Source organism: Macadamia integrifolia, chromosome 4 (genome assembly GCF_013358625.1).
Source record: "Macadamia integrifolia cultivar HAES 741 chromosome 4, SCU_Mint_v3, whole genome shotgun sequence".
Lineage (NCBI taxonomy): Eukaryota > Viridiplantae > Streptophyta > Magnoliopsida > Proteales > Proteaceae > Macadamia > Macadamia integrifolia.
The window spans coordinates 6,375,255-6,399,112 of NC_056560.1; the positions used below are offsets into that span (position 1 = coordinate 6,375,255).

Below are 23,858 nucleotides of genomic sequence, written 5' to 3' on the forward strand. Positions count from 1 at the left end.
TATTTGTATCAAAATTTAATAGAATAGATTTAGATTGTGTCACGATCCTATACGAAATATGGTCTTGAACTCCCTCACCTTGCAAGTCAATTTGCATCGTCTTATACGAATTAACTTGACTCTGTTACTAAAAACACTTTATTTTTTTTCATTAAAAACTCAGATCTCTACTGTATCGGTGATCGGTATCGGTCTATTATCAACACCAGTCGCGGACAATACCGATACGAAAAGCTACAGAGACACGGTTCAGCCACAAAACAGATCCACAGCTGTGTAAGTCCTAATCAACCGATTCTCCAAAACCAGAACTGAATTGACCGATCCAATGCAGACTGACCATGACTGGATCCAATCCGATTCAACTCACTTCCTCCCCTGTATTTGTCAATGCAGATAAGGTTGCATGACTCCCACGAAAGAGAAAGAGCCTTGTGCCATCTCCCACTGGACAGAGAGAGAGAGCCCTTATGCCATCTGAAAATATGAAATGCCACAACACAGCATTCCATACGGTGATAAGGGTTTAGCATGCACACTACATCAGGCTTAAGCTCTTTAAAGTATGGTATACTACTGCTATAGGTGTATAGATGGACAAATGAGTAAGTGAAGTAGCGATTTCACAGAAATAAATGACAAACTACTAGGAGGGAACCCTTCATATAATTGATTTTGAGAAATTATTATGTTCTAAATCTAACAATTGACTGCCAGAGTATCTGTACAGCATGACATAAGAAAAATCCCTTCGGGGAAAGAATAGAGAGGCACATGCAGATGACTGGGATTACAAGAGAATAAAATCAAAAGAGTGAGTTGTAGGTGAAACAGGTGGCAATAATGGAGGATATGCAAATGAAGAGTGAAGGAAGAAGGGTTATATTCAATAGTCTACTCTGTCCCAAGTACCCAGCCAGTGTTATTGTGCCATCTGCAACTACCCGAGCCAAGGTCCCAGCTTCTGTTGAAAGCAGCCCACCATTGTAGGTCCCACGAGCAAGCCTGGATGACATGACCCTAGATAGGAGTGATAGGTTGACACCTGTATTGATCGAGCAAATGTTAGTGGAAAGTCATACTCGTGTGAGGAAATCATGTAAGAAAGTTGATTCAATTAAAACTACCAACCACCTAGCCTGCAATTCTTCAATACTTATCACAGACATTGACGAAATTGAAAGCAACCACAAGTGGAGAAGTTGATAAATGGAATCTAATAAGGTCTTTCCCTCGTAAAATAGTAATGTAACTTATAAAGACATAACATAATATCAGCTGTGCCAAGGGAAAGTTGATTTTCCATTATTTCATGTAACTGCATTAAATTTAATCTTGTGACTAGTATTCTCCATTCTTTTTCTAGTTAGTATCTTGCACTGGGTGGGAAGACTAGCAGTAAACTAGCAGTAACCTCAAAAATTAAAATCATGACAATTAATGTCACTGTCAAATCACTATAAACAGAAGGAGCTTAGCCGGATGACTATAGAATACTAATATTTCATCAAAAAAATGACAATATGTATTACCTTCAAGAACCTCAGCAGACACGAATGTGATGAGTGCTGAACAGACATACTGTGGTACAGAATATGAACGTAATATATGGAAACTTAGGACTATGCCTATCCCGACTATAATTTCCGATGCCAGTAAAATTTGCCTGCAATCATGTCCACCAGAAAACTCTTCAATTAGTGATGCAGAAAAAAAGATCCAACAGAAATAGTAATTTCAAAGCAGGTTTATGTACTGTGAATTAGATATCATGCATAGGAGCAGAATTCAATAATTAATCAATCTCAAAGCACCATATTATCAATCTTTCATTTGCCATCCAAGGAATTTCAAAAATAAATTGGTTATCATGAACAAGAGCAGGGTTCCATAACAGATCCAGCTCAAAGCACGCATCCTCATTATTTCAATTGCCATACCCCATAAATCCCAAAAGTAATGACAGAATCTTGATACTGAATTACAATTTTCACTTCAGCTACGAACATTCACTGCGCATGTGAATCCGGAACAACTGGAGAGTACATGCATAATTGAATACTTCAAATTCAACTAACATGTACCAAAACCATTTCCATGTTGGTTGTTAATGCATGCCAATAACTGATGGCAAAACAAAACAAGTTTTGCTGCATACCAATATTATTGTTGTTACTGTACAAAATAAATAGGGAATAAAAACATTTCCCCCATATCAGTCCCATATCAGCAGTTTGGTCTAAGACCATTGTGCTTGACATTTGAAATAGGGGAAAGTTTTCTTTCACCACACGATAAGGAACCGTACACACATCAAGGGTCATTAATGTTTGCCCCCTTGTTTACGAATAGTCGACACTACCCCCCACTGTTGCGCAATACCCTCTCAACAGTGAATCCCTTGACCTTGGGTGTGGGAAAACTCGGTCCAATATAAAAACATGGAACCAAATAAATTAATAAAAGACTGAAACAGCACTCAGAGAGATGCTCATACAGTAGATTACCATAAAACTGATTGGAGGCACTTAATTGAGTAGCCTCAGTTTCCTTTAGCTATTTTAAGGTTTAGAGATATGGTTTTTTGACTGATCACCTTAAATTTATTAAAGCCCATTTTAAGGGGAGAAAAAAGGGGGAAAAAAAATTTTGAAGCTGACAGCTACCAGGTCTGCCCCACCGTCTTCTTATGACAAAAATTATCAGAGGCAGCTAACCTCCTACCATCCCAGGCTCCGTCTATGACGTGAACTGGGAACATGAGGAACAGCTCTTATCGAGTAGACCTATGCTGAAAAAGAGTTGACATCAAAGTGCACCCCTCACTTCCAAGTACCTACGTTTCAAGAACCACAAGGGACAATAAGGGTCAAAATATTGGATTCCTTAGCACAGACTAGCTGTTCGTTTTTATGTTTTACACAAATTTCTCCATTTTGAGACAGTAAGTACTGTAATCAGTGGTTTGAGTTATGGTGGGAGAAGGAGCTGGTGGCACACATCAAGTGAGGGAATAAATGACACATTTCTAATTTACAAATGAAAGAAACTTTTCTCAGTTCATCTCTTTCTGCGCACATTCATGATGTGAAGGTTAATTCCTTCAAACCCTAGGCGGACTCCCAATTTTTTCTTACGCTCTCTTCTCTTTTATTTTCTATTTACTCTTCTGGCATGTGTCACATGCAAGAGATGAGCAAGACACTACAGCACATTAGAACTCTCAAATCCATCATTCATATATTTTAAGTTTTGATCAAGGCCTTACATCCCCACACGACACATCCAGCAAGCTTAAATTCTTTCAGAGCAGTAGCCAATGATCCAATTTCCCCCATTAAAGGGCGTACCCAGTGCACTAGACTCCGCCACTGCAGGGTTTGGAGAGGGTCATAATGTGCGCAGCCTTACCCCACTTCGTGGAGAGCCTGTTTCCCGACTTGAACCTGCAACCACTAGGCCGCAATGGAGCAACCTTCCCATTGCACTTAAGCCTACCCTCTAATCCAATTTCCACTATAAAATCTGAATTTCAGTTCATTAATGGCTAAGTCCAATTACTGTGAACTATTGTTCTACTTCCCATAAAATCTACCCTAGATTTTCTAACTACCTTCTCTTGGAGATTGGTAAGAGTGGGCACTAAATAATTTTAAGACAGTAAAAAGCAGAAACCTTAATAATAAGCATATAAAAGGCAACATCATTTGGAGAACATACCTGTCTTCAAACATGTTGCTAATGTAGCTTCCAACAACAATGTTTACTGGAAGTACCGTAAGCCCAAGACACGCAAGAAATATTGCTACGGAGCTAGTTGACCAACTAAAGTAATAAGTAGTAACGACACTAGATTCAGCAAGTAATATCTCCATGGCATATTTGAGCATGAAGTAAATCAACAACTGCACCTGAAAAGAAAAAAAAGAAGGAATCAATGATAGCACCTGATATTAAACACAAATAAGAATTTAATTGAGGTGAATGATAATATTGAGGTTAGTACTTAGTAGTGCCTTGGTTTCGATAAGAAATAGTAACACATGGAACCTTTGGTTTCATAAGGCTCCTTAGATAATGACATTATGTTATTCATGCAAAAACATAATGTCGAAAAATCAACAAATTTCCAGCAGCATATATAAGGGTTTTTTTTTCTACGCTCCACATCAACAATGACTAAAGAATTTCCAACATGTATCAGATGTATATTTCTACTGTTATTACTGAAAAGGTAAATTAGTGTTTAAACCCCAAAAGAGAAGGGATTCTATTCTTCATTTATTGAAATTAATGATGAGTGGGGAGAGAGAGGGAGAGAGGGAGAGAGAGAGAGAGAGATGACTTTCAATCTGCAGACTTTAGGGGGTTGTTGATAGGCCCAGAATCTAAAATAGGGTGAAATCCAAGAAAATAAACAGGGTCTGGTGGTGCCAACATGGCCACTTCTAGTTCCTTTTGTTTCCCATTTCTCTTTAATATTGAGTTATTTATAGTTCAGTCTAAGAGGCCAATATGCACATCAGTATCTGTATATTATTCATTTTTGAAGGAAATGAAAATCTCATCCATTGCTGATTCAAAAAAAAAAAAAGAGGGAAAATGTTCATGCTGGCTTTAACATGACATGACACTAGTCCTTCATCTAGGCTTGAGATTGGTAGTGCGAAATGCACCAGTCAACTTCATCATAATTAAGTTCCTATCAATTTGACATCAAATTATTGTTCTTTCCTATTTCTCATGCCCAGAAATTTGGAACCAACAACCTCTAAGTTAGTGCAAATACAAAGCACAGAAATTTCTATGTTGCATAGGCATGAGTAATACACTAATAAGGGTATGCGTATAAATAACAGAAAGATGGGGACGTAATTTATCTTTTTTTTAATGGGGTTTGATCAAGAATCAACAATGAGAGGTAATTTGACAGGCCAAGACAAGAGATGGAAACTACACAGAAACCTGGAAAGCTGTTCATGTCCAAAACAAACTTGGAATTAACTACAAACCTTTACTGATGGTGTAAGCAAACGATATGCTGATGCAATTGAAGTAGCTGGTCTGTGTGATTCCTCAGGAGCTTCTTCACTAACATCACATTCTTGATCACCTTCTTCATCGTGATGCTTCTCTTCTGAACTTAAAAGCAAAGGTTGCGCCAGACCTTTTTCCAGTGCATCATTTTCTGCTGGTCCTGACACAAAGTATTCATTTTTCTGGGTAAATACTTAAATGGCAATAAATATCATACTAAATATCACTGATGGAAAAAATCAAATCGCAAACTTTTTGAATAATATTTCATAATGAGGGAAAGGGTGAGTAGTAGGGAATTTTTAAAACATAAAAAGATTAAAGAGCTTAAAACGTCAAGCTCATAGAAATAAGTAGTCACAATCATCACAAGATTGCACAATGTGCACCACCAAACAGGGGGGAAAGAGCAAGTGTGAGTTCAAATAACATACGAGCACTAGCTTCCTGTTGTACGTTTTCTGCTTCAGTCTCACGAACAGGTTCTTTAAATGAAATCCACAACCATATTAAATAGATGAACCACGCCAGTGCCATAACCCAACCAGGTAAGGTGTTTTGATTAAATGTTAACTTGGAAATTTTAAAATTAATTTGTAGTAGTCCAGCAAGAGCCGGACCACATGCCATCCCAAGAGCACTAGCACTGACGAAACCCGCTGAAGCCTGCATTCGTATTCTAAGAGGCACACAATCACTGATATAACGCCGGTTAACAGCTCTTGCAGAACCCAACCTGAAATATTAGACAAAAAATCATCGTATGACAGAAAACATTACAAAGAAACATGGATCTGCTCAAAAGAGTTCTTTGTTTTTATCAATGCTTCATCATAACAGAATGACAAAGTGAAACCAATTGAAAGAAAGTATGAAACTTCACTGTTGTATTTTAAAATCAAGGCAACAGATAGGGACCAAACAATAATTAGACAAAGACATAACAAATCCAATTGAAAGAAAGTATGAGATTAAGTTTCAATATCGTATTTTAAAAGAACAGCAACAAGTATGGTCAAAGAAATAATTAGACCAAAGTTTCAAAAATACAAGCAGTCACTTTCTCCATTTATCCCTTGTAATGGAGGTATGAGGCTTATTCCTAATTCCAGGGCAGAAAATAATAAAAAATTAGATAGCACTCTAGTTATCCGCCATTCCCGATGACTCCAAAGTTATGAATCCACAAAGTGCACTGATAAAATTGGATAAACACCACATAAATCAAAATTTCCATCCATGAAGTCATTGGACAATAAAAGAATCACTTACCCACAAAATAGACGACCAATAAGAAGAACGGCTATGGAATCAAGATCATAAGCCAATGCGTATAAAACATTTCCCACAAAAAGAACAATACTGCTAAATATAAGTGGCCTGAAGTACGATTTATTTGACCATGCACTGAAATACACTGAAGAAACCACCTGTGCAACAGCCATGGACCCAATCACAACACCACAAACTGTTGCTGCAGCTCCTAGGCTTAGCGAGTAGTCGTCCGCTGTTGGAACAACAATGTATGTGTTGACCATATAGAGGAAGGTGTTTGCTAAGTTCAAAAGAAGTGACATGAAATGATAACTCTCATCAGCAACATCATCCTCCAATGGAGTTGGTAACTCTTCCTGCATAATAAGTGCATGCTGTCCCAGAAAGTGAAGGAAGTTTGTGGAATGTGTCAACCTGTCAACTGCAGCTTTAATTGAATCAATAACAGGATCCTGCAGAAAATACCATTAATTTTAATTAAATTCCAACTCACTATGTCTATGAGGTAACCCTCACCCAATGAAAGGCAACAAAAATCAATATAAAGTGCTGTGTGAAAACTGAGGAGACTTGAAACAAGTCAGAGATTGATAAATAGGGAGATATAACCTGAAGAGGAAGTGCCGGCTGATCATAAATTGATAAGTAGCTTCCTTGACGGTCTTGAAGATCAGCGAGATTGCGCGAAATGGCTCCTACAACAGCCCCTAACCCCTGCATGTTCCCTTGTCAATCAATAATGTTTTAATTCAGGTGAAGCAGAAAATGCTCTAATGCATGGTTGACATGACTCTTATTTTATTAAGGCTATAAGAACTAAAAACTGCATCTTCAAACAGTAAAGACGATAGAATCTTCAAAAATATTATGAAGGAAGAAAAAGTTATGCCAAGTTATATTGGACAGATTACCACTTGCTTGAACACTTGCTGGAGCTGGGAATAAGGATGATTTGCACGAGTTGTGACGTAATAATCAGTGAATCTATACCTAAAGCGTTTATCGAACTTCTTCAGTATCTTACGCAAGCCAATAGCATTCATCTCAACAAAAAAGAGAAGCTTTAAAAGATCCTGTCCCACCGCTCTATATAATTCTCGCAGTTGAGCTATTTGGGATATTTCTGGCTGCTGTAGAAGAGCCTCCTGCTGTTCATTAAGCTTGGCTATCCTGCTTGCAAGTTGCCCTTGTTGTTCCAAGAGAAACAAAACAATCTTTTCAATCTGAAAGCATAACAAACAGATAAATGGATGAGACTTACTTTTAAGGCAAACTCAACAACAAAGTGATCACCGTAATTTCTATCGGAAAGCATGAATGTAAACTAGCAAGAAGCCCATGTCTATGGAAATGGGATAGTTCATTCCAGCTACAATGAATAAATAAGCAACAAACTATAAATCCTCAAAAAGAACAGAAGCATAACCAATTTCATCATCAACAGTAATTAGATCAGCAGTTGGTATGCTTTCCGCGAAATGCAATACCAATATCAGAGGGACCTGGGTTACCAAGAGAGTAACCATAAACATTCTGTTTATAAAACTGTATAGGTGGAGGTGCTCAAGGCCTCTAATAATGGAAATGATGGATATGCTGCCAAAGGACTAAACTACAAGTGACTATTTACCATTATCATTGTGATTGATGACCCTGTGGGAAGATCTATTAATATCCTTAACCTGCTTGACTTATTGTGCTCTTGCCACATATATGTGCCTTCCAATAATATATCTTCACATAGGCTTGCTTCCGAAAGCTAATAACATTCACAATCCAAAAGGTATGTGATAAAATAATGACCCAACATCAAGTCAACTCCCTAATAGGGTCAATAAAATTATCCGACCTTGAGGGACCATTAGTGTCCCACCCCCCTCCCCAACAACAGACATACTAGCAACCTTCATAAGTCAGAGACTCTTAACATGACCTCAAAAATATCAAGGCCATGAAGAAAAGCCTTTAACAATTATGACTTCATAACCAATCTCACCTAACAACCACACAGTAGAAGATTATTAAATGTTTTATTTAGTCATTTCCAGATTTTTTGTCAGACAACCATTGTCTCTCAATAGAATTGGGTTTTCACCATAATTACCAATGTTGCTCCTCATCTGAAATGCAATTAGGTTACTTTCATACCATTAGCAAGTAACTTTCCGATTGTACAGAGATGAAAAGATAAAGGAATAGATGTTTAACACAAAAGATTAAATCAATCGACAAAAGTAGAAAACTATGAAATGTCTGGTAATTGTGGGACAATGGTACGGTTGCATGTTTCAGATTATTAAAGACTCATATCATTGGATTCATATCCTTCAAGTTCTCTTTTAATCTTGAGTTTAAAAACACATCTCTGAAAGTGGCATAAGCCATCAACTAAAGAAGCCAAATATGAGACGCAAAAGCCTACCCTCAACAGAATTCATTAGAAGCCCCAAATTATAAAATTGTGAAGCATACCAAACTGAACTAGTGAATCAGAGAACTATGGTTTCTTTTCTATTTCAGACGAGTACAAAAATGTCAGGCAGGGTAATGCAAGATATAGTAATGAACTAATAATACTCATGAAGGAATAAAGTTGCAAAAATTTACATCACATATACACATATACACATAACCACATATTCATGTACCAATGTGAAAATCTGCATTTTTAATCTATAATTCCAATACCTGATTATCGAGCATTCTCGAAAATTCCTTGAGAACATAACGGCGATCTTGTGCTCCAACCTCAATTTGTTGAGCGTACTGCTTTACTTTCTTCTTCATTAACTTGTAATTGATGTAGTATCTGAATAAAATCAACATAGTAGTAATACAATGGGGTGTTAATTAGACCTAACTATGGCCACAGAAGAAAAGGCTGAATTATGACATATGACCTATAACAAAAACTGACAAGGATATTCAATCCCCATACATGAGGATGGCATATTACATGGCAACAGCCTAGCAGGGACTGACTATGCAGATAAAGAAGTTTGTCTATCGAAATTTAGCCAATTAGGTCACCCAAGCCTGTCTATGACGCCTCCTCATCCTCCCACATGTGGCAAGTCACACTACGATAATCCTAAAATTACACCTATTAAAGCAATGTTCTCGAACTACAGGAGACAGAAAATGTTTTTCAAATAAAAAGTTTGAAAAAGGTGATTGTGTTGCCTGGTGGCAGAGAATTATTGAGTCGAAACTTTTGACATGATAGATGATAATTCACCCAAAGAACATACCCTTCAAAGCCCACAGACTCCACAACAGTGTCCAATAAACCTATTAAACACTTAATCTGTCATGTTACAATTGTAGCAAAAAAACAAAATTCCTTATTAACAATTAGTGTTCAATCATGGGAATGGATGACAATGAAATGGAAGTAAATTGCATCCGATGATTGTAATTACAAAATCATAACGGAGTGGAAAAGCACAGTGACTTGAACTCACAAGCACTTATGAAAGCAAAGCTGACCCCATTTAGTTGGGATAAGGTTGACTTGTTGTTGTTGCTGTTGTAAACATTTATGAAAGCAAATTGGTGAAAATACCATGATGTGCTATCAAAGGTGCGTGCAATAGTATGGAACTAAAGGCAAAGCTGAGGAGCCAAGAATAAAAGAAGGAAAAAATGACACCAAAGAAAATCTGATTTCATGAAGTAGCCTGGCTAACCTTTGGTGCACACTTTGTATTAAAAGTCTAACATTGGTTTGGTTTGGGCACGAAAACTTTAGATCACATAACCAAAGTTCCAGTCTTCTTACCAATTATGCCACATGCTAGAGCAGTCAATAATTGTAATGTCACATAAACACAACCACAGCATGATGATGGAAGGTAGAAAATGAAGCATTCTTCTTGGTAAATAGAGAAAATGAATGAGAAAGGACCATCCCCTCCAAAACCATTTCCTTCAACAAAATGGTTTTACCTCTCTATGACTCTGAATTTTGCTCAAATGAAGCAGTTTAATACTTTGAAGAGTAAATATGAATATGCAGGATGTGTCTTCTTCTGCAAACATTAATATATGCTTAGAATTTTCCCTTTCCGTACAGTTAGGACAGACATTCCTACAGTCCACAACATTCAACTTTGCTGTGCTTATATTCATTTTGCCATCCAACAGTGTTTCTAAACAAGAAAAGATATTCAGATCTGGTTTACTGCTATAATAATTTCTGAAATAAAAGGAGGGAAAAAGACTCCGAACATTTCACCGGAAAATTCCAAATAAAAAAATTTAACAAAACATCACAGATATACCAAGCATACCTTTGCCATTCTTGAATTTGTGTTTCTTTCAACTTCTTCCCAAATGCAACCATCTTCAAGTAGAATTATTGCAACTGTAGACAACAGATAAGGAGATGGAAAAAATCCTTGGTTATTATAAGATTGAACAGAAGCATGTAAAAGTAATACAACCGTAACAGGTTTCCAGAATAATCAACGAATATTCCATAACACCAGTGATACTTCATGACATATTATAAAATAGCTTAAGTTCTAGGAAAAAAAAAACAACTATAGCCAAAGCATTTTCTCCCACCACCTCCATAAATGTTAATAGAGAAATAATCAAGCAATCATACAGCTTTCATTCCAAAGTGATATTCCAGACAACATATTATAAAAGTTTTTCACCAAAAGTCCCCCAAGATCATCACTTTGATTTGCAAGTACCTAAAGTCCTGATAGGCGTATGCAAATTTGAAGCATGAACAGTGAACCATAATACACAAAAATAAAGGAACCAAATTGGCATATACATATATATATATATATATATATATATATATATATATATATGTATATATATATATATATAGAGAGAGAGAGAGAGAGAGAGAATTGGGGGTGAGGGCTCAAGAAAGAGGAATAAATCATATTTCCTGAGCTCAATCATACTTCTAAAACAATGGAAATGCATCCAAGGAGATCATTTCAGTTAGGCTTCACGGTTGTATTTTTCTATTGCTTCAAATAGCAATCAGTCACTTCAACACCACATCGGGTTCCTTCAAACATATATTGTGAGTTCAGACCCATGAAGAATCAAGACAACAGATAAATTGTACTGGACCAGTTACTGTACTCCAATGAAAATCACAAGCTACCACAAATCATAGTTCCAGTCCATCGGCCTAAAATCAGAAGGAATTTGCAGCTCCTTAAGTACAGCAGAATTTTTCATAAACTTCATAATGGAAGAAATTGGATCTCTGTTTCTTTGGGTACTGGACCCAAAACTCATATGGCACTTACTCATTAATGGAAGCAAGCTTTGTTTAAAATTCACAATGTCGGTCACTGTGGCATAACCAATTTCACTGTTGTCCATTCAAACCAAGTTATATCGACTGGGACGACTGGCACTGGCTGGACCAAAATAGTAAATATTGTTATCTAGTTCTTAGTTCCTACATAGTATTTATTGGATCTATTCTAAGTATATCCAAATTCCAATAGATCAACAGAGTTAATCTCTTGCAAGTCGCAACTTCTTCTTTTTCTTCTTCAAAGTGTTCAGTGAAGAACAAAAGCTATAATAACCAGCGGAAGAAATATAAAAAAAAAAAAAAAAAAAAAAAAAAAAAAAAACTCGAAGAGTTCAAGTAAACTGCAATGTAAGTTTAATCAGATCTTCAAGTTAAATGCAACATTTTTGGTTTCCGAATCTAGGAGGAAGCATCAGAAGAGAAATAAAAGCATGAGATTAGAGAAACAAACTCTTTACCGAATCTCAATTCGCCTTCTATGTGAGAAAATTCTAAACTCTGAAAAACAACTCTTAGATGACAATCAACAAACAGAGAACCACAAAGATCTTCCTCTGAAACATAAAAAAACAAATCGAAAAACCGGTAATAAGAGACAACGACAGCCTCCTGATCCTCACGCGACCATATGAATCACTTTCTCTCCGTCTCACTGTGAACTCTGAAGCTTTTCAATCGCGCAGAGACAGAGAGAGAGAACCTAGCGGAGAGGATATCCTCTGAAGATCGAAGATCGAAATTCGAATAGAGACAGAGATGACATAATCGAATGGTTTCGAATCTCAGCCGTGAAATTCGAACCAGTTTTGTTTTATAAGAAACCCAAAAAAAATGCCAATTCTTCGTTACAGCCGAAAATTCGGATCTTTTCAACAGAACGAAGTGAAGCGGGAAAGAGCAAAACAAGATAGTTGAATGGAAATTATATATATATATATATATAAGAGAATCATGGCCGACCTTCAGGCAAGTTCTGTTTGGTTCACGTGGAAATGATTTGGAACCTTTATTTCTTGTTTATCATCTTTCTAATTTTCATAAAAAAATAAAAAAATACTAAATAAATAAATCCCTTTATGGTTTTTTTTGTGTAACCATGGTTTCAAGTATTGATGTATCAGCTGTATCATATTGACAGAGGCTGAGATTGATTCAGATCCATTATTCGTATCATTTCAATAAATGATATGGTAAAAGAAATTTATTTTTCTTCAAAAAACAAAGATAAAAGTGATTCATACACACCGATCGATATCGATATCTAAATCTATTGGTGTAACCCAAAACTCCCATCAATATTTATCATTGGGGGCACATGGGCTGCTTCATATAGCAAGAAGACCCCACATAAATCTTGATAGTCAAAATTCAAGATTTTAGTAAAGTTATCAAAATGTCATCAAATGGAGTTGGATATAAAATATAAAATAGAATTTTTGGTAATTTTAGTTATTTCTTCTACTCATTTAAAGTTAAAATTGTACCATACGCTCACCTGATTCTCTATTACCTAGACTAACCTATGTACTGCTAAGCATGTTATCAAGAAAACAAACTTTTATTATTATTATTATTATTATTATTATTATTATTATTGTATATATAGTAGGGAAACATAATTTTTGGGAAATGAGTGCCCCCTTATCATGTGGTCCCTGGATAGACAGAAAGGGTGGCAAAATAATTCCCCCACTCCTGTGAAACTCAAAATATGTACATCCTGTTTATACATGTGTGTTCTCTATCATTGATTCTTATGTTGACATAATGGCCACGCAATCAAGGATCATTCTTTTCCCCTTCCCTTATAAACAATATGTGAGCCCATGATACTAACATGGGGTTTACATTTACCATGAAAAGAGGCAATCTAAAGCCACTTGTGGACATGAAAAAGACCCCCTTTTGAGATCTTGAGCCACTTGTGAACCTAAACAAGACATCCTTTTTTTTTCTAGTTTCCAATGATTAGATTCTTACTTCTCTGGGCATAGTCACCGAAAAGGAAACCTTTTATTATTGTGGTGGAAGGGCAAGGAGGTGGCAGTGGTGATTGGACGGCATGGTGGTGGTGATACCATCAGGAGAAGAAGAAAGAGTAGTATTATATTTTTGACATGAAATTATTATCTTTTACCCATCAAACTAATCATGTGCTCATTCAAGAATAAGAATGAAATCAAATAGAACAAAATTTTGAAAATTTTCAATTTCATTGAAATAAAGTATAAAAATGATGTCAAACAATTTTCAAAATAGCAATCACCCAATAAAATTGTAAATAGAAAACACACCAAATCAGACCATAGTTAAAAACCATAATTTCCTAATATAAACAATATAAGTCTTTCTCCTGGTGGTCAATGTGGAATTATTATTATTATTATTATTATTTGGGATGGGGGTGGTGGAATGGGGATCTCACTCCTCTCCTAATCGTTGATTGCCCAGGTTTGCCTATAGCTACCTGAGCGATCGACACATGTCCAAGTGATGATCCAACGGTTATGCTTCGATCGATTGATCAGAACAGAGATGTCGCATTCAGAAACGTTTCGATCATTATTTAGACATGTGTCAATCACCCACATAGTTATAGGCAAGACCTAGGCAATCAGCACTCAGCACTCAGGAAAGGATTCCAATCCATAGAATAAATGTTCTTAGGCCATGACAATAGGCTGAGGTCCACATTTAATGTGAAAGAGGAGATCTAAAGACCAAAAAAAAAAGCCACTTGTGAACCTAAAAGATCCCCTTTTTTTTCTGGTTTCCAATGATTAGAGTCATTAGACAGGCAAGGTTATCTTTATATCATGTATGTTGAATGATCCAAACTCTAATGACGCTAGGCAAAATTACATGATTAAGAAAGAAAGTGATTTGTTTTTGGGTAATAGAAGAAAGTGATTGCTATAACTATATGAGATATTAGGACAAATGAAAGATATTACTTTTTGGGCATATGAATTTTTAATTAATATTCCAAAAATAGGAACTTGAATCAGCTGATAGACTTGATCTGAATCCAATACTTGAAACCTTGCTCATGGCTTGAGCATGGTTTCAAATTCCCATTAATACCAGTTTCCAAAACATAAGCTGGGATTTGGGCATGAATAATTTGTATGTTTTATTAAAAAATAAATGAAACTTACCGTTTATAACTAGACCTTCAACACTTCCGAATATAAATTTAAAAAAAAATTCAAATAGGGGTTTTGAGACTTTGGACTTGGGATATCGTTGAATTAAGTACATGATGCAGTGAAAATGTAGATAAGTTAACGTGAAAAAGATTGTCATTGCTACAATGCTCGTGTATAGTGTTTATTCCATATGATAATTTTTACTATTGTTTCTCAAAATGTGGGTCTCATATGAATGATTTCATTTTCAGGACACAAATTGACCTAGGACAATTGTTGGAGTAGATCAAGGGTCATTATCTTTCTGTAAACTAACTTTGAATTAAAGTCAGATGAATTAAAAGAAGACCCCACCATGTAACAATTTGGTCGTAAACTACAATTCACAACTCAAAATGGGGATTCATGGTCGCAATTTTGATGTTTCTTTTTGCTTTTTCATAGCCCATATGTGGTGGAGCAAAATTCCTAATTGTCATTAACACATTAGAGGTAAAGAACATAAATCAATGTTTTTTTTTTTTTTAGACATTGATTTATCTATGGCCCTACCAAAAGATTTACTTATATGGCCATGTTTTTTTCTAATGTCAAGTTCTATCTCTTTTTTTCGGTAAAAGATTCTCTACTTTATATAGTGGAATCAGATATCTTGTAGACTTAGCTCTACTTTTGGAAAGGTGATGTAATTTCAATTGTCCAATAATTAGAAAATATTTTAGATTGATCACCATGTAATAATTTGGCCGTAAACTACAATTCACAACTCAAAATGGGGATTCACCTTCACCATTTAGATGTTTCTTTTTGCTTTTTCATAGCCCATATGTGGTGGAGCAAAATTTCGGATTGTCATTAACACATAAGAGGTAAAGAACATACATCAATTTTTTTATTTTTTTTTTGACATTGATATTTCTATGGCCCTAACAAAAGATATACTTATATGGCCATGTTTTTTTTCAAATGTCAACTTCTATTTCTTGCTTTTTGGTAAAAGATTCTCTATTTTATATGGTGGAAAGAATCATATATTTTGTACACTTAGCTCTACTATTGGAAAAGTGATGTGATGATTTCAACTGGCCAATAATTAGAAAATATTTTAGATTAATCACATGTCAAATTTTAATCAAAAATTGGATTATAACAATTTTCATCTATGAAATTACAACTTTAGATATTTCAGCCAGCTAAACTCAGTATCCATCCTGAATTTTCAAAATTATATTTGCCACTTAACAAGTGGGCAGGGATCTTACCTGTCTAATTCAACCATATCTAGACTGCCATGTGGTAGGAATTATGTGTGAAGGCTAGATAATTATCTAATTTGTGTGGAGTACCTAGAAACCCCCTATGACCTATCTTTTATTTGTATTTGTTTTAGTCAACTAGAACTGCATGTGAAATATATGGTTGTATGATCAAAACAAGGATAAAGACAAGATTCTATTCCAAGGTACCTACAAGTTGAGGCAAGCGGCACCTTTAATTTGAAGCTTTAGGTACTATTCTTATGGGAAAAACTTTCCCACGCTATTATCCATTATTGAGTAATTTTTTGTTAACATGAATTATCTTATTATGAGATTGAGTTCTTTGTCTAAGGTTCCATTTGGTATCGTTATAAAAAAACGTTTTTAGAGAACGAAAAAATAGAATCTTCTGTTTGGTGCACTTATAGTCTGTTTCTGTTTTTTTTTTAACAAAAAATGAAAAAAAAAAAACTGAAAAAACGAGATTGGACGGAACTCCATTCCGTCTTCCCAGTTTCGTTCCATTTTACAAAAAAAATATATATATATATATATATATCATTCCCGATAAAAATCTGAAGTTTTGAAACACCATTTTTTCGTTTAAAAACTGCATTTTGACACAGAAACTGAAATTTTCGTTTTTGACACGAAACGGTGTTTCTATAACAGAAATGATACCAAACGAGCTCTTAGAGTGTAGCATAAGTTAATGTTTTCTAGATCTCTCTCCTCCCATATTAAATGATAGATATATCATTTAATAAAGGAAAGAGAAAGAAATAGACCCAAAAGGTGTTAGTATAGAGTTTATATCTTTTGCAGAGTGGTGAAGTGCGGTGAGCATTTGACGATTGAAAGTATCTAGGCACGCGTCTCAAGGGGCTTCCAGTCACCTGATGTTCACTACCTCGGTGTAGCGGCTACAGACGATTTTCACACGTTGACATATGATATAGTCAATGAAAGAGAATTCTCTAATTTTAAAGATGTGGGTTCCATATGATTTTTTTTTTTTTTTCAAAATACCTATTCTTTGGCTATGTAAAATCTTACCTACATCGGAAGCATGGAGAATCTTGTTTCTATTTTTATTATTTTTCTAATATATATATATATATATATATATTAATTCAAGACTTCAAGGGACAGGAAGGAGGTTGAAAAGGACTTGGTCTTTATCTATTTATTTATTTAATGTTTGTAAGTGATAGGAAACTTCATGAAGGGATATTTATCTATTGATTAAACGGTTAAATTTGACGCCAAAAACCTCCCACATGGTTGAAATGAAATTTGTGTCTACTAGCCTGGAGAATGGGGGGCTACATGGGGTCCAATCGTAAAAGAAAACAAATAGGGTACTAGTTGGTGATGCATCGTGAATAACACAACTAGGAGAAGAGGTGTAATCAATCTGTTGGACCTGAGATTTCTTTCATCTATTATCATGGTGAACAAAGAGCTTCTTAATTTATTGGATTTGGTTTGATCATAAACTCTGGCAACTTAGGTGAAGAGGTTCTCTCCTTCTTAGGTTGTGAATTTTTTCTCTTAAATTGCAATTTTATATTTATTTTTTTAGCCCTTTTAATAGATTTATAATTTTACTATTTTACTCATTATCTTATTATATAATGCACTAGTTAATGTAAGGGTGAAAAAAGGGTGTTTTAGAAAGTTGAAAAATGCAATACTTAATTTATTTCCTATGTAAAATAACAAATTCAACCTAATTGAAAAAATTGCATTAAACCTTCTTGGGAGTAAGACAATGAGAAATGAAATGAATGCGTTAAGTTCTAAATACCGCCAAGGATTTAGTTATTGGGTATCGGATTGGTATCGATATTTGTTGATATCAAATTGATACCAATTTAGATCAGATTGTATCAAATCAATTTTTTATCACTACTTTTCGTAAAAACTTTTTTTTTTTTTTTTACAAATTTGTCTCTATTTTTATACCCATACCAATACCTGATCTAAATCAACCAAATATCAATATTAGCCAAAACTAATACGATATAGTCAATACTACCAATTGGATACTAATACGTAGGAGTTCACATTCTTTGTAGTGAACGGTGAGCATCGAACGACTGAAAGCATAAGGGCACGTGCCCCAAGGGGCCCCAAGCCACCAGATGCTCACTACCTTTATTATTACATTTTTTTTTTCAATAAGGTCAAATCTTGTTTATCATTTCACATATGTATTCTTTTTTTTTTTTTTTTTTTTGGGTAGAAATTTCACATTTGTATTCAATACAATGATAAATCACCTCAAATATTTTAAAACCCATTTTAACCCTTAATTTAAAAAATTATTAAAAATAAATCAAGTGATAATAAAAAAATTATAAATTATAAATATACCTATAAATGTGTCATTTAAAATCTTAGATAGTCCCTAAATTTTCTTTTGAAAAAAATCTTTTATTTAATTTATTGACAAGAAAACAATCCCTTGATTGTCATTACGCTAAAACACATTGGCAATGGCCAGCTGGCCTTGTGCCTTTACTCCTAATTTTATCCCAATTCAAACCATGAGACAAAATCACAAATTACCTATTTTTCTTCTATGTCGGTATCATGATCACCCTAAAGTAAATGTAAGTTTTTTTTTTCTTGGAAAAAAGAGGGTCCTAATGGAGATATGATCATTTGATCATACACGTCTCAGCATTTAACATTTATCATAATTTCTGCCATTACAAGGATAAATAGGGATATATTTGAAAAAAAAAGAAAAAAAACAGGTGTTGGATGCTGACTTGTACGACCAGGTGATCGTACAAGCAGCTGATCTTTTTTTTTTCAACTCGCGGAGAGAAATAATGGTTGCAACTTGCAATGAAGGAGAAGCCCTCAGAAAAAAGGAAAAATCCATTGAGGCCATGACCGCATGAAGAACCCAACACCTCATATTATATAATGTGACACAATACCTTATAAAGAGGGTTTCACGATCCTTGTAAGATGATGGATTATTTTTAAAGTAATGGGAGTTCTTTGGTAAACCCAAAGAACAATAAAGAGATAGGGATAGAGAAATTAAACAACAAAGGAAGATCATCAGAGAGAACTCAACTGTAGATAATTTAAACTGTGATACATACTATGATTCTACCATCTTTAATCTAATAGAATAAAATAAGTGGAGAACTTGACTTACAGATTGAGCTTAAGATCCTCCAAAGGATAAGTACTCTTCAACCCAAGAGGAAGAGAGGAGGGGGGACGACCAGGGCTGAAGAGAACCAACTCTTATATTGGTGGATTGGTAAGTAGGAGGAGGATTGTCCGGCCCATGTTTTAAATAGGCAGGTTGGGTCCGTACTCATCTCAAGTCCCAATCAATGGAAAGAGATTCTAAGAGTTTGCAATCTAACGAGAGAATGAAACCCCAGGGGAGTAGTTGAGTTGGAAAAGGAACTTCATCTGAGGAAGCTTGTGGTTTTGAGTTTGACTCTTTTAATCTCATCGGGGCCACTCGCATGGGGGTGCTTAGTTTTCTTCAATGCTTTCAGTGAAAGTTGAATGGTTCTCATTCTACCCCGATATGACCTGATTCATGCGGTTGTGAGGTCAATATGGACCCATGAGGTCAGTATGGACCGGCGAGATCAGTTAGGCCCAAGGCCTAAATATCCGTTGTTAGCAAAAAAAAAAAAAAAAAGTCTAACGAGAGAATGCGACGTAAGAGATGCCTTAGTAACAAAATCCAGTTTTATCATTCTAAAAAAGACAGGTAACACCACAAGTACTTTCAAGCCACTGGAGAGAGATCCATATTCCTACTTTTTACCTAACAATTCACTTTTTTGGTCCCCTTATCTGTAATTTTGGTAAGGGAAAAGTTTTCCACAACCTTGAGGTACTATTTCCCTCTAACTAGGATTCTGTATTATTCTCTCCCTCTCTCCCATACGAAATGATATCATTTTTTGCATCGTCATTGGTGTAATATGTAGATTTCTTCACACTACGTTTTGGTAACCCTCTTCTTCTATTTGTTAATATTAACAATATAGGGAATCGTCTACTTTCATAAGCAACAGGTCGAGTTTGATGTTACCTTAATTGGATAAAGATAGACATTGCTTTTGAGAGCTTGAGACTTTTTGAGTGTTTGAGCAAAACAGGCGTGCCGCCTGATGGATCCTCTGGCTTTTATTCACCCATGACCTATATATGAGCTCACGATGTCGATGTATTGACTTCATATTTAGTTAAAGAACACATCACTTTGGGTTGAGTTTCCTTTCACACATGGTGAATGAAATCCCTTCATTGTGGTCAATGATACCATTGGATTGACATGAAAAGAGTTTCAACCCTGTAGAATAGAGGAAGGGAGTTTTATGATGACACATAAGTTCAATCACAAGATTACATCACGTATAGAAGAAGTGGGTGAAGAAAACTTAATCCTATTGTGCTCTCGTTAATGCAAAATTATCAAAATGGATAATGAGCAGAAAAAGAATAAAAATTTCACTACTTTTCATTCACTCCCTATTTACTATTTATTTGAGAAGGGTCCAATTGGTTCTCTCCTATGCTTGTCACTAATGTTAGGTAAAAATTCTAACTTTTTTGGCTTTGGTGGTTACATTATGGAGTTTGCGTGTACATAATCTCGTTCTTAGAAGGATTTTTTAAATAATTCACCATTTTGAGTCATGTGAATAGATAATGTGATAATTCTCACTATTGGACCCATCTCACGCTAGCTAACATATGTTATTTTGATTGTCAGGTTATATAAGCACATATTCAAAAAATAAAAATAAAAATTTAAAAAAACGTTTCGCATGTGTCAACCTCTCTCCTACCTCTTCAAAACGATTCTTTTACCCTCATATGTCCAACCTATGATTGATGTATGCCGCTAACTTATGAAAAACTGACAGGCATCTGAACCCTCTCATAAAATAAACTAAACATTCAAAGTGAAAACATTGTGAAATTTATATTTTAAGGAACCTAAAACAATATTGTCAACCCCACCGAAATCTGAATTGTCACATGACAGTTCTTGCAAGGCATGCAGACCTACATCTAAGAGTGAGAGGGTGTGGAGGCCCCAGACATGACAATACATTTCTTGAGTATTTAATGTGTATGGCATCATTAATGCATTGACCTTGAAATGAATTAAACCAACTTTATTTATTTATTTATCATACCTACGTTTGTTTCAATTGTCATAATGACATGTGGAATTTATATTTATTAACGAGTTATGATCCATTACAATAGGTACCACACCAATCCCAGTGTGGTTGATTGGGATTAGGGTGTTAATCGATTTGATTTTAGTTTAAATGATGTGGATAGATTTGGTTCATATTTATTTGATTAAAATCATAATCGAAATATTTACTAAATGGTTCCACTTTTTGAAATCGTAATCGATTAGTAAATGGTTTCAATTTTCATGATTTTTAAACGGTATCGATTTCACAATTTTAAACGGTTTTGATTTTGATTTATTCTATACGGTTTGTAAAATGGTTCACAATCAATTTGTTATAACTTACAACCATCTCTAAACTGAAGATCATAAGCTTATCAAAAAATAATTGGTAACCACAAATAAGAGATTCTATATTAACGATGGTATGTCTTAATTTGATAATCTAATGCTATTTCTTTGTATGGTCATTCTCAAACATTTAGAATTAATATCATACAACATCCAAATCCAGCCTTTTACAGCATAAAATATTAAAATGACAGGTGGTTCAGCCAAATCACCCCATCTATGATAACATAATAACATAGTAACATATATGGATTACAGGTTCATGATCTAAAGCCTAAACTTAAATTGAATTGTAATAAATCATACCAAAGCATGATGGACACTTAATTTATTTGTTAATTGTTATACGGATTACTACTCCTTCTTTATTTAATTGTTATACGGATTAATCGAATAGGTTTAAACGGTTTCAATTCGGTTTGAAACCAATGGGTTCCACAGTTAAAACTGACCCGACCCATTTGGCTAATCGGCCAGAAACCTGAAACCATAACCGCACTATTTACTAAACAGTTTTATGATTTCGATATAAACGGATCGATTTGATTTTGATAAACGGCTTCGATTACAAATTCACATCCTTAGATTGTGATGTATATAACTTGATAATCCCATCTCAATTTAAACCTACTTTTGTTTCAATTATCTTATTTGAATATATAATTAATTATTATCCATTAGGATAGGTATGCATACCAGACCAGTCCCCATTGAGGTTGGTTGGGATTGGCAACTTTGATAATCCCATATATCTCAATTGTCTATCCCCACTGGCCTACTCTCATATCATCACATGACTATCAACGTTGCCAATAATAAACCGACAAACAAGAGTTCCTGTCAACGGCTTAAACAAACAAACAAAAACCTAGTGCAAAACGTCCAAGGGGGCTCCCTCTCTTTTCTTTCAAGTAGGCCATGAGATATTTCATTCTTTGCTTTAGATAAACGTTCATGTCCTTTATTTATTATTCACAAATAACTTTGAAAAGTTACAAGATTACTTGTTTTTGGTTTCAATTTATAAAATGATCATATATATATATATATATATATATAGAGAGAGAGACTTCAACACAATGATAAGGTTGCTTCATTATGATATTGATCACGGATTTGAGTCGAAATATAATCTTTTTACATCCAATTGACCTTAGGATACTCTCCAACACTCCCTGCACCAACTAACCTCATCGGCTCACCGTAACCTCCCACACTCCATGCCCTTGTCATCCACAATAACGTCACCTCCTGATTACCTATCAGGATTCTGAAGAGAGGTCAGGTTGCCGCGGAGGTTGAGAGCAAGGAGGGTGGGAGGAAGGTACAATGAAATTAGTTGTTGTGGATAGAGAAAGTGAGATCGGAGAAGTCAAGGGCAAAAATGTCAAAAAGAGATATATCAATGTGGTAATTTTGTAAGTTGAAACCTTATAGTAGATCATCTTATAGTTTTTGCATGGATGTTCTAAGCTTTTACCAAATTGAGTAGGTCATCTTATGACCACCTCCTGTTATTGTAAATTGTTCTATGGTTGCGTCTAGGTGCTTCACTTTTTATGCCTTGGCTCAATGAAAAGTCTTTGTCTAAAAAATAAATAAAATTTGGCTACCAGGAGACATATCCTTATAATTATATAAGGACCCCATTATACAACGACACGTGCTCAAACAAACAGAGCCTACCAAGTACCAACTGCGGGCCAAAGGACTTAAGCATGGTTGTTGCAATTTTGGTCCCACTTGCACTAAAAACCGATTGAAAAAGTAGTCCACCGACAGCCGTGAGCCGGAATGAGTCCAGTCAGTCGGCAGAGAATCGTATCAATGTTGGTCTCCTCCTGCTTGACACTTCATCCTAGTGGGATTGACTATCAATTTAGTGGGGTCTTCAGTTGTAGACTATAAGAGAATAAAATAAAAGAAAAAAAATACATTTTTTGTAATTTTTTTTTTGAATTAAAAATTTCTCCTTGCACTTGGTATGTCTTCACCCAAAAGAAGATTCAGTTTTTAAAATTCAAAAATCCTCATAGGAGTTATGAAGTTTTTTTTTGCTAAAAAAAAAATCTTACAAAAAACATAAGAAAACATGGAAAAATATGAAAATATAAGAAGATAAAAAATAAATTATTACACAATGATTTTTTATGTCTCTCTCTCTTAAGATTCAAAAATTTTTGAATTTTTTTTTTCTCTCTTCTTTTATTCTCTTGGTTACCAAACATGCATACTCTTTTTTATTTTCTCACCATTTCATTTCATTTCTTCTTTTTTTTTTT

The 23,858-nt window shown here is 34.9% G+C and overlaps 1 protein-coding gene across 5 annotated transcripts; it reads right to left on the reverse strand.

The window, feature by feature from the left end:
• Positions 1–647: 647 nt before the first annotated feature.
• LOC122076993 (SPX domain-containing membrane protein At4g22990-like) lies at positions 648–20,295 on the reverse strand. 5 transcript variants are annotated; one of them, XM_042642689.1, is made up of 11 exons: positions 20,104–20,295; positions 10,605–10,678; positions 9,001–9,121; positions 7,224–7,535; positions 6,922–7,026; positions 6,310–6,764; positions 5,472–5,773; positions 5,013–5,197; positions 3,721–3,911; positions 1,533–1,666; positions 648–1,045 (listed from the first exon to the last, which is right to left on the reverse strand). In XM_042642689.1, the coding sequence occupies exons 2-11, from the start codon at positions 10,655–10,657 to the stop codon at positions 807–809; spliced, it is 2,097 nt and encodes a 698-aa protein (XP_042498623.1). In that variant the 5' UTR covers positions 10,658–10,678; positions 20,104–20,295; the 3' UTR covers positions 648–806. The 5 variants fall into 5 exon arrangements, with proteins under 5 accessions (XP_042498623.1, XP_042498621.1, XP_042498624.1 ...); XM_042642687.1 differs by lacking the exon at positions 20,104–20,295 and adding an exon at positions 19,201–19,314; XM_042642690.1 differs by lacking the exon at positions 20,104–20,295 and adding an exon at positions 12,070–12,501 and having other exon boundaries at positions 5,013–5,191.
• Positions 20,296–23,858: the final 3,563 nt, after the last annotated feature.

What these genes read in the sequence shown, in the direction of transcription:
- LOC122076993 (XM_042642689.1), bottom strand. Translation starts at nt 10,657, where the DNA reads ATGGTTGCATTTGGGAAGAAGTTGAAAGAAACACAAATTCAAGAATGG. An exon ending in AGCAAGTGTTCAAGCAAGTG is followed by an intron (nt 7,027 to 7,223) that starts GTAATCTGTCCA and finishes GGGAACATGCAG; the next exon opens with GGGTTAGGGGCTGTTGTAGG. An exon ending in AGCCGGCACTTCCTCTTCAG is followed by an intron (nt 6,765 to 6,921) that starts GTTATATCTCCC and finishes TATTTTCTGCAG; the next exon opens with GATCCTGTTATTGATTCAAT.